Source organism: Morchella sextelata (assembly GCF_020137385.1).
Source record: "Morchella sextelata strain SCLS chromosome Unknown scls_18, whole genome shotgun sequence".
NCBI classification, from domain to species: domain Eukaryota; kingdom Fungi; phylum Ascomycota; class Pezizomycetes; order Pezizales; family Morchellaceae; genus Morchella; species Morchella sextelata.
The window spans coordinates 1,334,252-1,348,546 of NW_025408633.1; the positions used below are offsets into that span (position 1 = coordinate 1,334,252).

Consider the following 14,295-nt stretch of genomic DNA (forward strand, 5'->3'; position numbering starts at 1 on the left):
TATATCACAATAACTTCGCAACCACAGCCACTGAGAACTAGCTCTTTTTTATATAGTTGATTTAGGGCTATATGCTCCTGGTTTCCGAAAAACAGACCCATACAGCTGCATTCCCATTTTATATTAACCATTATTGTTTATATATTTTTATGGGAATTATGCAGAATATGGCTCTATAGAATTTTTTGGAGTAACGTCATCATGTAATTCAGTACCGCCACAGTGCAAATAATACTTCTATGTAGTTACAATATTTTTCGTCTGTAATTTCTACTATTTTACCCCAAGGGTGAACTTCGATATATTAACTGAGTAGGCAATATCATTCTACATACAGATCTAAAGCATTCAAGCAAGATGGCTGCAGAATTTGTACGGGTTGGGGACTTTTTATTGCAAAAAATCACTCCTATCACCATAGTTCATCAAATAAAACAGAAAAAAGAGGGGTTTTCAATCATATTCAGATCTGTTACCTCCTGTCATCCAAGCATCCTACAATACACACATTAAAAAAATCACTTTCCCCACTAAATTTTGATAGATACAGTCGAAGGGCTAACCATGATAACACAAAGGATATTGTGTGGTTGCGATTTCGAATCTTTTTACGTCGTTACGGTCCATGGGATAGCTCCTCCGCGAACTTCGATAAACATCTTCGAACTACACATCTATTTGAAGCAGATGAATGGCTGAGAAACCAGTTTTTACTCCTAGAGCGCGATCAAGAGATACCTGATGACACTCATGACAGCCCGGAAGGCATTCACGATTTCTATTCAGATGTCCATAATGACTCGAATAGTTCGGAGAGCAACAGTATCAATTATCATGATCAAGATCCTGATAATAATTCAGATCTGGAATCCGAATCATATTTTATGATTTAAGAGGCAGATGGAGATGCAAATAGGCATGAGGCAGCGACAACGATTTACGAGGGTGCTAGAGAGCATCTGTACTACTCGGAGGACTACGACGAATGTTCACAAAACCTTCTCCGATACCTGTGGCATCCATTCAACTCAGCATACGAGTTTAGAATGGCACGTTATTTCATACTGTCGAAGGCCTCAAAGGAAATATCGACAGTTTCTTTCTACACGCTCTGTCAAGCAGTGGCGAATACTCCCACAGGACTGGGCGAGGTTTTATAAAGAGGTTGGAGGAAATAAATGACAAATTGGGAAAGGCGAGCTGGAATCATTCAGAGTTGGATATTGGGGGAGAGAAAATCCCTTACTATCACCGGGATCCAATGGTAATTGTGCGATATCTTCTAGGCCAACGGGCCTTTCGGGAGTCATTGGTGTATGCACCAGTGGTACAGCATAATGAATCTAGTGAGAGAATGTACGGGGAAATGCATACAGGAGATTGGTGGTGGGAGACTCAGGTCCAGTAAGCCTCACAAGTGCTCTATCAGCAGTCACTAATGCTTTCTGGACAGAATACCTTACCGGAGGTATCGACTGTGGTACCAATTATATGCGCGTCAGATGATACACATTTGACAAATTTTAATGGGGACAAGAAAGCCTGGCCAATCTATGTTACCATCGGGAACATCAAGTAATCAGTCCGGAGCAAGCCCACTGGGCATTCGTTAATTCTCCTAGGGCTACTGCCAGTACCACCTAAGCTCGAGAATACCTCACTCGCTAATTCCGCTTTACGACATCAGAGTCAAATGGCGCTGCATCGCGCCCTTGGGGAGATCTTTCAGAGCATTCGGGAGTGCTCTCAGGAAGGAGAGCTAATCGCATCCGCCGACGAGTACGAACATCTATGCTTTCCGGTGTTGTCGGGTTGGATTGTTGATCAACCTGAGCATGCAAACTTACAAAATACTAGTACTAGTTCTTGTCCAAGATGCGAGGTGGATTTCCACAGTCTTGGGAGCACTCGCCGGAGCCTTCTGCGCGATCACGAGGATTACCTAGAGAGGGTAAAGCTATTTAGGGAGAACTCGAGAAACCTGAGACCGGTGGAATACCTTATCGCGAGCTCAGTGAAAACACTCTTCAATGCTTTCTGGGGTATGCCGAGGGTTAATCCATACGATCTCAACAAACCGGACATTCTGCACAATATCTATCTAGGAATGTTGAAGCACATGATGGAGTGGGTTCAGGCTTTCTTGAAGAATCACAATCGATTGGAGGAATTTGACAAGGCTTGAGCCTCGATTGCACCTTACCCTGGACTGACAGTACCGAACAAGGCATATTGTACCACAACTAAATGGCAAGGGAGAGAGATGAAAAATCTGGGGCGGATCATTCTTGGAGCACTCGTGGCTGCTTTGAGAAACCTGAGGGTGGCTGTCAGTGGCGACTTCGCAAAGGCATTGAAATGTGTGCGAGGCTTAATCGACTTCCACTTAATAGCGCAGTATGGGAGTCATACGACGAGCACACTGAATTACATGGAGAGCTATCTCGAGGATTTCCATAAGCACAAGGATATCTTTTTAGAATTTCAGGCGTACAAGAGGATGGTTAAGGATGCGAGAAATCGGACAAAAGCCTTAAACGCCTCAGGCTCCCAGAATGCTCAGCGAGGCTTAGAGGAGATTCGCGAGATACGAAAAAGGTCTCAGTTCAACTTCATCAAATTGCACGTGTTATCGCACTACCGGGAACATATCTAGCGCTTTGGGAGCATTCTTCAGTACTCCACCGACATCAGCGAGCTCACTCATGTGCGTCAGGTAAAAGAGGCATACGGAACATCCAACAAGGTCGATGCTGCAACGCAGATACTGGACTATGGGGGCGGCAGTAGGCGTTAGAGATTCGAATGCTGAATCTGAAAGACATTGTTGGAGGTCTTGAGAGTACTGACGACACCCTTTGGAGCCATCGAGATAACCTGAAGGAGTTACTTGAGATAATTAAAATCGAAGACTGGAAAAAAACTCCAAATGAACAATTCATAGTAGAAGGAGGGTTGCCTCTAAGGCGTCTTTGCAACTCCTTCACGAAATCAAAAAGACTTTTCAGTATTGCAGATAGACTGCAAATAAGCCATACCACGTTATATCGCCTGATAAAAGAGTATGTAGAGGATGCAAGATGCTCTCAGAGCTTTGCCGGAAGCTCTGAGAGCATTTTAGAGCGTCGGGTGGAGATGTTCACATGTTTGCAGGTTCCGATACCAATCTTCCAAAGACCTGACGTTTACAAGGTTCACAATATTAGGTGTACGGGAAACGTGGCTTTTAGGAAAGGGAAAATAAGAAAGAATTGGGTATGGGTGTCAGTAGCATCCTCAGAGGAGTGGGGAGTGTTTTGGGGACGCTTACCAGGACGTGTGGAGGCTTTCTTCAAGCTGCGGGACAGTGGGGGGCGAGCACATAGACCGTGTATAGTGGAGCTACTCAAGGCAAAGGATCGTGGCATCGCTAATAGCTCACATAGACTCCTGAATGGTTGTAGGAGGAGGAGGAAGAGGATGTGGGTCGTTAATATTCGGAGTATATTGGAAATGGCCCATTTGTTTGAGGTGGAGACTGGTAATTGGTTGATAAATACTAGGATAGACTTGCATACGTGGAATGAATTTAGTTGAATGCTTGCAAAGCCGTGAGGGCATTCGTGAGTGCTCTGGGAATGTCAGACCCAATTGGACTCTCTAGTTCAAAATTCGTGTCTTTCTGCTATGCATGCGGATTGGAAGAAGGAGGTAAAGTTTCGGCCACTCAGTATCTAAGTCTGGCTATTCAGCAGGCTCACTCCAGGATGTAACGGGGTTCTCTTCTAAGAGAAGATAGAATAGAATAGCATACAGATGGCCATGCAAGATAGACAATCAGGTTGCAGATTATTCAAAGATACTATCGCTAGAACTGAATAATCTTTAAGAGCTCTGCTACCGATAAGAACTTTTTCTTTTCTCATCAAGACTGGGGAGAACAGGATTGAGAAGCAAGAATGAGCCTGAGTACTTATACTCCGAAGACATCTATTCTCTGCTCATAACCTCTTACTAAGTTTCGGTGAAGCCTTTCCTCGGTTTGGGAAACAATACCACCGCTACCCCGCTTTTCTCTAAGCGCCAGCAAATGTTTCCGATACACAAGGCAACTACCCTTAGTTAAAGCCTTTGTAACACCTGCAGCCTTGGTTGCCACACAACTGGGCCCTGCATGAATGAGCTGCTACTCAGGTGTAAGCTTAATCATTGCTGTGGCCTTTCGCTTATTGTAGACTTCACTGGCATAGTCCCTGCCACTATCGGCGGACTTACAATACTCAGAGGATACAGAGAATCACCAGGCAATCAGAGCTTCACTCTGGCTGGCCTTCTAGTTACTGGTGGGGCATAGACTCATCAGTCATTACTCCCGTGAATAGATCCCCTTCCTAGCGCCCAGAATGTAGTTACTCTAACAGCTGGTAGCTAACCACACTGCCGCTACTTGCATCTCACTGTGCAAATGGCTTCTAACAATAACTCTCAGCATGTAACCGGACCCTGTGTGTACTCATACCCCAGACAGTTGAAATGGCTCCATTACACAGGAGGGCAATGCCAGTCCATGTTTGCTGCTTACTATCAGGGCCCGACCGCCCCCACCTGCTCTGCCGATTAGAACGCTACGGAATCGGGTTATTAGGTGAAGGATCAGGATGATTTTGGTTAGGTTGGATATGTTAGGAATGTGCTCAGAGAATACAGTAAGCGCTAGGTACTTCGGGTTAGGTTGTAGGGAGAAGGATCGGGATCGGTTGTGGGATTTTATTATATTTGTTTGATATTTCTTTAGGTGTGGTTACGAGGATTAGTTATTGGGTTATTCTTTGGGGTTTATATTCGAGGCTTCGTTCTCACTATCTGTACTTCTCTTTCTTTCTTCTTTACGTAAGGTCTTTATTCTGTTGGCTAGTAAATCCTATTCTGTTTCGATCGGTATTCAGCCCGGTCCTCTGTTCTTGTCCGAGAACGTATCCGAGTCGATTCTAGCCCTGGTACCTGCCCACATCTTTGTTCTAGAACCCTCCCCCCCATCAGACTTATGCATGGACATTGAGTTTTTTAGACGAGTCGTACCATGGCTCCGACCTCAAAGCTAATTATGCCTTTCACAAATCAACAGAAACATACACTTCCGTCAAAAGTTAGCTAGTCATCATCAGGATACAGGACAGTGCTCGTATCAGTATCCTGCGACTGGCCATACAGCGGCGTTGAGGATACCTACATTAGATAAGATTTGAGGTACTGGTGCCTTCCTATCCTTTGACGATGGCGTATTAATACAAAAGGGGCAAAGTGAGGGTTGCCTTACCTTGAGTGGGTATGACGAACGCCTGAGCTCTGTGAGCATTGGTGAGTACTCTGGGAGCACTCGGGTGAGCATTCACGTGGGTATTCACGGGAGAATTCGCGTAGGCATTCGCAGGAGCATTTGCGTGAGCATTCGCTAGAGCATTCGCAGGAGCATTCGTGGTGCCGTGAGAAAGTTCGCCGTGCTGTGAGAGCATTCGCTGTACCGTGAGAGGATTCAAGAAAACTGTGAGAGCATTGGGAAGTGCTCGCCTGGTACTACTGATGTAATCAAAAGAAACAAAGGTTCGATAGATGCTATGGGTGGGTTCACTCTATCCTAGCGTCCCCGGAGGGGGAAATAATCTCATGGCGGCCCAGGCGAGCAGAGCATTGGCGAGTGCCCTCCGGATGTGAGCCATATCTCCTGATGGTACCGGAAGGGTAGGCGCTCCTGGGGGGGAGCCGGGCTCGAACGGTATACACTGGCAGTGCCAGACGCGCTAGGTGCTCAGGGCGCGGAACGTCTGCCAGGACGAAGGGGCTGCGCCCTGGGTAATACGCGAGTTTGGTGATGTAAGCTGCCCATAGGTAGGCTCGACTATTGTTGTGGACTAGACGAGTTAACTCGAGTCCTCAGCATGAGCCCAAAGTTCGAGCAGCCACGAGCAGCTACCCTCACGAGTCCAGCTTTTTTCACTGATCGATTTGAAAAACTCGAGCTTTTTGGGTGTTAACTCTCTGAATTTTCCCGGCCTGAAACCATACTAGATATACCAATATTATTCTTCCATCATTTGATTTATAAAATCCTGGTGTATTCAACCCTAACCCTCATGGCATATGTTTGCACAAAGAGATCTAGAATACCTTCTGAACTCCGATCTGGGACCACTGAAAAGCCCGAGCTGAGCTCAAGCCAGTCGAGTTTTTATAAGTCGAGACAAGCCGAGCAGCTGCTTTCACAAGTCAAGTCAAGCTTTTTTTTCTGCTCGTCTCGAGCAGACTCATCGACCACACTAGGCTCGAGTTTTTGTCATACTATGATTTAGCCAAATGGTGTTGACACTTGCAGATTATGGGAGATGTCTCAACTTTCAGATTGGACAATAGCAATTATTCGCATAAGCATTCAGTGTTCCTGAAAGAAATAGAAGTCGACAGCTGCTTTCATGGATCGATTAGTTAATACATTGGGTTACGAGGAGTTGGATTAGTCAGAAAGATTCTATTGAGTTCTATCGGGTTCTGTCGGTTGTAAGTGTATGAATCACTTTGGATTTATCATCATTGAGATTTCCTTAGGTATATTAGGAGATTTCCTTAGGTATATTAGGAGGTTTCGCCCTCGTTTCTGTTTTCTTTCTCTTCTTTCTTTTGATACGCAACGTCTTCTGTACTTACGCTGTCTATTACTATATAATATTATTTCCTCTTCTTTACTTAAGAAGACCACCGTGCCGCTGCTTCCCTTGTTCCGTTGACACTTATCAACGCTAGAATCCCTCAGGACCCCTATTGCAGGCTTCCACACCGACCTCTACTACCTCCTTCTTACCCTGCGGAATACTCTCTACTCACCCCCTTGAGAGCTGCAGACCTCGTGGAAGTAGTGATGGGCACGAGAAGTACATACTACCCCAATACCAGTGTGTTATTAGTTCTATGAAAAAACTGTCAAAACGGTGGTTTATGGTAACGCCAAGAGTTATCTTTGTAATCATTGGTTTGATAAACAATTTTACTGGTGGTTTACGAGTGAGACATAACTAGAAGTACAGTCAAATCTCACTATAAGGTTATGAAAATTTCAGAAAATCGGGCTGCAGCTTACCCTTATAGAGAGTACCCTTATGGGAAATTAGGGTTAGGGTTATTTTAGTTGTCGTTGGTCGGAAATGTGGGTAAGGAGAGAAGACATCGCAAAATTTCTTCACAATCATCTAAATTTGGCCCTAGCCCTATCTTTTCTATAAGGGTACGCACCAAAAAAAAAACTCAATTGTCTAAGAATATTCTTACAGCAAGTATTTGGTCATTTACCCTTATTTTTACATACAAATCTTTTGGACCACAAAACTGTACCCTTATAGGGCGATTACCCTGATAGATGTTACCCTTATAGCGAGATTCGACTGTAGATTAAGTACGTGCCCAGTGTCTTAATGTAGTACACGAGTGATTGATCATCATGAATTACTAGCCACTTTTGGCAACAGCTGAAAATCCTACAAATCACGACCGGAAACTCGAATTCACCCAACTCAATTTCTCGCCGAGCTCTCATTGCTGCATCTAGAAGCCTCGGTGATATTTGAACGCCCAGCCAGTTGTCGCACTAGATTGAGGTGGGCGAGCCAAGACATGGGGGTTCAGTACGTGTCAGGAGATTCAAATACACTCATGAGTCATGGTAGCTTTCTCGACCACCATTAACAAGCCGGTATAGTATAGTGGTTAGTACTTCTCGTTGTGGTCTCTAAATCCTGCTCCGAGAGAACCCATGTTCAATTCGTTCAATTCATGGTGCCGGCATCTTCTCAGCATAGGTATTGTGGGTTATCAAAATTATCTGGACACTCGCGTCGCAACCACACAAATTGGCTAGAACAACCAAATTTTGAAACCACGGAAATCAAATCTCTTGTACTCTCTCCTTGTGGTTGTGGAGAAAGGCGACGTTGAAGTTGAAAATTTGGTTGCAGCGATGTCCGGATAATTTTGATAACTCGCAATATCATCTACCATCTGCTTTCTCTTTTGTATTTCCTTTTTTTCTAGATTAAGTAGGTACAGTAATCTTAGTAACTGTGTTAACAAGTATTTTACCGGAACTGGGTGCCTTCATTGAATTGAGGACCGAAGATTGTTGAGAATAAGCAAAGGTAGACTTCACGATCAAATAATATCAACCCAAAGCAAAAGAGTCCGTGAACTAAGGATATTTGTGCTTCATATCAGATAGCAGTGAAATAGTCCCGCGGCGTGGCTATATATCAGAGAAACAATCAATCCTCGTCTATGACATTGTTCCCACACCGCGTATCGACATCACCTATCCTCTACCATAATACGAAACGCCTATCTATCCACGAATTGCCAGCCAGTAACGATAGTTAATTCTGCTGGGTGAATCCTCAGATGAATGATGGGAACGAGATTTCTCGTAAGACAGTTTAAAGGGGGGTTGGGGTGTTGTTGTTGGTTTTCTGTGGGGACTGGTGGTGAGTCATGGGCAAGACAATTCAAGCCTCAGGTAGATTTTGTGGCGCAACCAGAGCGATCGTGCAGAGAACTTGCAATGAAGACACAGTACCTAGCTCTAGTCATCTAACAACTTAACTAGGCTATGTACTTTGTTCTTCTTCTTCATGATTCGGCCCAGACATCATCACAATCACAGAATATCTGACCAGAGCAACGGGAAAGCACTATCAAGAGGGCCTAAACTATCACGAACACCGACTACTCCCAGTACCAAGAGCCTTGACCCTCTCTTCTACAACCTGAATGAATTTCCAATATCATCCCCAAATTCAGCTCAGGATTTTAAACAACTCCTACATCAAACTGTCGACCCGAAAGCCTCGAGACTTTACCGTGACTCGTCCATTGTCATGACTTGGTTCAAAGAACCCAGGACGCACGAGCTGGATAAGTCTTGTCTTTTCCGTCCCGTACTTTTCGTTGTCAGATTAACTTCCACTTAGTTTGTTCTTTCTGGCTGACATTCAAGGAATCCGTGCTACCATGCGCGAACGTTTCTTCCATTTCCTCACCGCCCCGGGCATCACACTACTGTCGAAGTGTTCCCGGCCCTTGATACGCCTATGGTTAGAGTGAGTCATAGTTTGGTTGTTTATAAATTGATGTAGCAAGCCTCTGTGTTTTGAAGCCTACCTGCCGAAAGGCATTTACATAGCCGACTCTCGCGATAAAGATACCTGTTATCAAGACAACTTATAAAGAGAGGATTTTTCAGGATTTATAGACCCTCTCAGACCTAGATACGAATTGACCCTGGATATAAGAGATACTCTCCTTAAGACTACCAATTTCCGATCCCGAGCGGGCCCTTAGCACCTAGAGGGGCGAGTTGACCGTGCACGCGTGTGTAGAAAGAGGGCCTTGTAATCACCTATATTTTCTTTAATCATTCGACTCGAACGGGCGACTAGAGCGATCTGAGCGTGGATACGCAGTTTGGCGAATTTGCGTCTCGCAATTATCCAAATTGTGTCCGGCAATCAACCACACACGCCCGGCCGAGCAAATTGAAGGTGAGATCTATCTCCGATACTAATACTGCGTGGTTACGCTCTTACTGTACATTCATTTTCCTACTACCCGTTACTCTGGCAATATGGAATTTTTGGTGTGCTTAAGGAGTGCAGGGTGACACATCGTCACACATGGCGTTGCGGATGACTTTGTGTCAATGATTTCATGGACATTATTCTATCTCATAGTACAGCACTCGCAAATGAAGGCTTGACATAGCGATCAGGAAGAGGCCCTAGTTTTCTTTGCCCTTATCCCTAAGTATTATAATTTAGAAGATTTCCGAGGTTTTCTCCCTTTGAATTTACCTTGACGGTTCTAAATTCCCTGTTACTTTTCACTTTCTCTTGCTTCTGGATCCACAATCAGTAGCAGGAACAGTAACATTTTCACAAAGCCTTTCCTCTTTCATGGTGTCATGTTTGAAGGGAGAAATCTGTTTGGATGGATATAGGAAAGCAGATCGAAATCGCTATAGCATTCATATACTTAAAACTCTGATTATAGAAACGACACTACTAAGGCGTTCAGTAAAAGGTCGTGAAAATAAGCGTTGCAACGGGACGACTTTTCACGACCTTTTACTGAACGCCTGAGTAGTAGTACATGTATTTGTTTCCCATTTGTACCAACAGCTGTCCGGTAAAGTATGTAAATGCATGTTATTTGGATCCACGGAATCAGTAGTTACATGGTGGCGTATTCCTTTATATCCCGCCTAACTATATCACATCCCGAAAGCAGTTCCACCAATAAAAGACTACTAACTTGGATCTTCTCATTCTCTCGCTTGATCTTATGCTGTACTTGGTCTAAATTATTTATGGTGCTTTGGCCTAGTTGTCAAATTGAAACCGATTCAGGCCACAATTGGGAAATGGTGACCTCAGCCGCCATGGTACTTCGCATCACTCACATCGTGGAACAACGTGATTAGATATACTTTGTCTCCTAACAATGAAATCTGAAAGGTGTTTCCTAAGTATAGACGTTATTCATATCATGGCACAAAGTGTTAACGGCATATTTGTACTTGACGTTGTTCTCGCCAATCTTACACGTAATTGAGAACGCACACGTACAAACACCTTGAGTACATATATATACTTTTCTCAAAGTAAGCGCCACGGGTTCCTGAAATTAAGTTACGTATCACGTTGGTCTCTTTTTATAAATGTCCCCTCCACCTCCCTTTCCTTTATCCATCATACTCACACGATAGACATCACTGATCCTGACTATTTCTCTCCATCTATACTTCGCACATATCTCATTTTGCACGGAGGACACATTTAGCCTACTCTTACTATCTCACATTTCTCGCTGCTCCTCAGCTTTTACAGAGAACAATCGAAGATTCAATACGTCTGTATTTAATTTCTCCGGTCCTCTCTCTTTCTTTCTCGCTTCTCACACATCAACATCAGAAATTCCAACTTCATTTTCTAATATCTATCAAAGACGACCCTCACTTGCGCTCGCAGAACCCAAAAAGCAACGAAATTTGGGTCACGATGCTGCTCAAACCTTGCGAATGGCGAAAATATAAGGTTCATCTTTCCATGAAGCCTCAAAAGATGAATTGAAAAAAGCGTAATTAACTAGTATGCCACCAATCGCCCACTTGGTTGTTCAACTGCTGACGTTTGTACATGTACATACAGGAGCAACCTGGAAGTAGAGCATGAATAACACTGAACTTCGAATGTTAGGATATCTCTACCCACAGGTATATCTGGTTCTCGTCTACGTCTCTTTGTCTGGACTACGAGCACCCCAAACATCGACCTACTGTTGAATCTTATGAAACATCTATGTAAATTGGTATTCATGCATTCCGTCGTTGCCCCATACTACTAGTTTGTGCACTCGCTAACTTTAATTTTGATTCTTTCATCGCCACTTCACTAGCTAGTCGCCACAAATCCAACTCCATCTCTCATAGGGTGATTGTACTGTCTATATACTCGGTCGTGCGCCGGGTCGGCTATCTATACGTTTAACTAGATAGGTGTAGAGAATGAGCTCTCCCCCAGGAGGAGCTGGCGAGGCCTATGTGTCTGGATTATTTCTGGGTTGACACTAATCGTGGACCAAGATCATCGATTTATCGGTAATTTATGGAAATAATCTTTTACCAGAGCAGGGACGCGCTACATATCAACATCCCAACAATATAGAGTGGACATAGGAAGGGGGAGCTCATGGGTATTGAAACCTCTGGTACATGCAGAAGTGGCCGATGGAGTTACCAATCAAGGGAGTGGGGAGGAGAGTGAGGAAGATTAGGATTATATTAGGCTGATTGTGAGGAAACCAGAGGATGTTTATACTATTATCAGATATATCACCTCCGGCGCGCGAACTACAAAGAATTAATGAATCACCAATTGATCAATAGCTACATATATTAAAGAGCGGGAGTATGGTTGCGATTTTGCGATTGGTTTCAAAATTGTTGTTCCGCTCTGTATTGAAAGGATAATTATCAAAGGCGATACATGATACGTAGCTACATTCTGACATAGCTCCAGAGCCCTGTGCACCTGCATTATATCGGATATTACATGACCCCTTAGTACTCATGAGATTTACTTTAAAATATGTGTGGTCCCCCTTCGGGAGCTATTAGAACGGTATCGGGCAAGTGGTCGTGGATCATGTTAAGCGAGTCCGAGTGATACATCGAGAACCACTCGAGCAACTAGTGATATCCCACATGCAGAGTACTCATTCTATGAAGAAATAAATCAACTTACTCTCACAGGTGGACGAGTATTTGTTTAGGGAATAAAGCATTCATATAAAGCCGCGGAGCGACTCCTAACTAGTTCGAGTGAGAGTTTATGATTTGGATTTAGAAATATGTACGTCCGGGGCAGGTATAGGAAAGAGTTTGAGACCAACCTTTATTAGTGAAGACTTCTGATTTGTACGTATTATATAAGCATTTAATTATTGTACTACGACATAATTCCATGCCTGTCTTTTAGTCACCAAGTTCTTCTCTCTTCACCGCCCGGCCTTGAGTGGCACGCGCCTGAATTTTGCTCTAGTCCATGTAGGAAACCTTTCCGTTGAGGAATATTCCTGAGCACACTGCCATGATAAGACGGTTATTATTGGGCCTTAGTTGTTTTATATCACTTGTACGTTCAGGAATGACACGACTGCCGCTGAGTAATGTGGTGGGCCGGGGGTGGTGGGCGCATAGATCCCCACTGCCTATCACCTTAATCGCTTATGGCCACCGACCACTTAGGTAGAGCTGTTTTTCTATCCCTTAAGCTGTCAATACGGACCTTTTATCGTGAGGCCGCAAGTGTGACTTTACTAATGACCTGAGAATCTTCCACGAACCACGGTCACACGGTTCAATTGACTGTGGCTTGTAATCCCCCAAGGGAAAGAATGTATCGAGAGCTCAAGGAATAGTTAGAAACTGGTGACCGGTCAAGTTTGAGGGGCAGCGCTCCTTGTTCCTGAATGGCCTAGCCGGTCCGTTCAGCAATATCATCAATTAGCACTCCCCGTTAGAGCACACCGCCGGCAGGCTAAACAGTACCTAAATATCGTCTAGCTCAGACATGCATCGACTTCAGGCCAGTCTTCATAGTTGTCCGAAAGTTTTGGTTAACCTGATCAATCGATCTTGTATATGTTCTCCACGCAGGTTAGAAGGGTGCACTCACTCAGAACTCATGCGTCACATTTTTTTTTCTTGGCCAAATATGGTAAAGGGTACATTTTTTAGGATAGTCAACCGGGGATGACGGATTCCTTCAGGGTTGAAAAGGTCCAGTATATCCACACATACTGTACAGCTGTGGGACCTTAGACGACGAGGTGTAGAACGTTACTTGTGAGAATGAGTTTATTAGGAACTAAGGGTTAGGTTATCTCGATAGTGCTAGTACATGACACGACATAGTTGGCACTTCCAGCCATACGTAGATCTGTCTTTAGAAACCTGAGTGACATACCAGGCAGGAAAAAAATTCTCCACATCCTCACTCTTGTTTCTCCATCATCATCATCATCATCATCAACACAACCGTCATCTAAAATACTTCATCCATTATAATTATCTCAATAGAAAACGAATACTGCATACAATTAACGAATTAAACAAAAAAAAAATAGATTAAAACGAATAGCCCGTACCGGCCAGAGGTGACCGACCGACTCAGAAACCTCTATGGGAAACTATCGAGCACGGCCCATGCATGTAGTACCGATAATGATAGTATACCTACACGAGCTCAGCATGTACCATGAGCCTAATCAATCAATCAATCCGTCAACAGTCGGGGCGTTCAATTAATTAATTAAACAAAAAAAAAAAAAACAGTCGGGGCGTTTCGATGCGAGTGATAATACATGATTCCAATTATTTTCTCTCGTCAGTGGTAACTACTAAACCTGATTCTTAAGTTTAGGAAGAATATTACACGACTAAGAGGCCATACTCGCGACTCTTCTGCCCCAACATCGACGCTCACTGTAGGGGTGTATGTCCTGTCGCCAGGAGATTTCTATCCAAATTATACCAAAATATAGTATTCCTCGCGCTACGGACACGGAATCCCGTATTCACATATTATCCGTAATTAGTATCGGGGTCAAATTAGGCACTCTAAGGTTGATGATAAGCTCTAGATATATCAATGACGCCTTTGATCGCTGCTAACAATATGGCCACCCGAACGTTAAACCAATCTACAAGGCTTCTGTTTCTTC

The 14,295-nt window shown here is 44.0% G+C and overlaps 2 protein-coding genes across 2 annotated transcripts; both read left to right on the forward strand.

The window, feature by feature from the left end:
- Window positions 1-1,693: 1,693 nt before the first annotated feature.
- On the forward strand, window positions 1,694-2,185 carry H6S33_004853 (uncharacterized protein; the record flags this gene model as incomplete). The annotated part of the gene is made up of 1 exon (XM_044836218.1): window positions 1,694-2,185. One exon carries the CDS (start codon window positions 1,694-1,696, stop codon window positions 2,183-2,185), a length of 492 nt encoding a protein of 163 aa, XP_044690826.1.
- A 6,460-nt stretch (window positions 2,186-8,645) lies between these two features.
- H6S33_004854 (uncharacterized protein) lies at window positions 8,646-8,984 on the forward strand (the record flags this gene model as incomplete). The annotated part of the gene is made up of 1 exon (XM_044836219.1): window positions 8,646-8,984. One exon carries the CDS (start codon window positions 8,646-8,648, stop codon window positions 8,982-8,984), a length of 339 nt encoding a protein of 112 aa, XP_044690827.1.
- Between the last annotated feature and the right edge of the window lie 5,311 nt (window positions 8,985-14,295).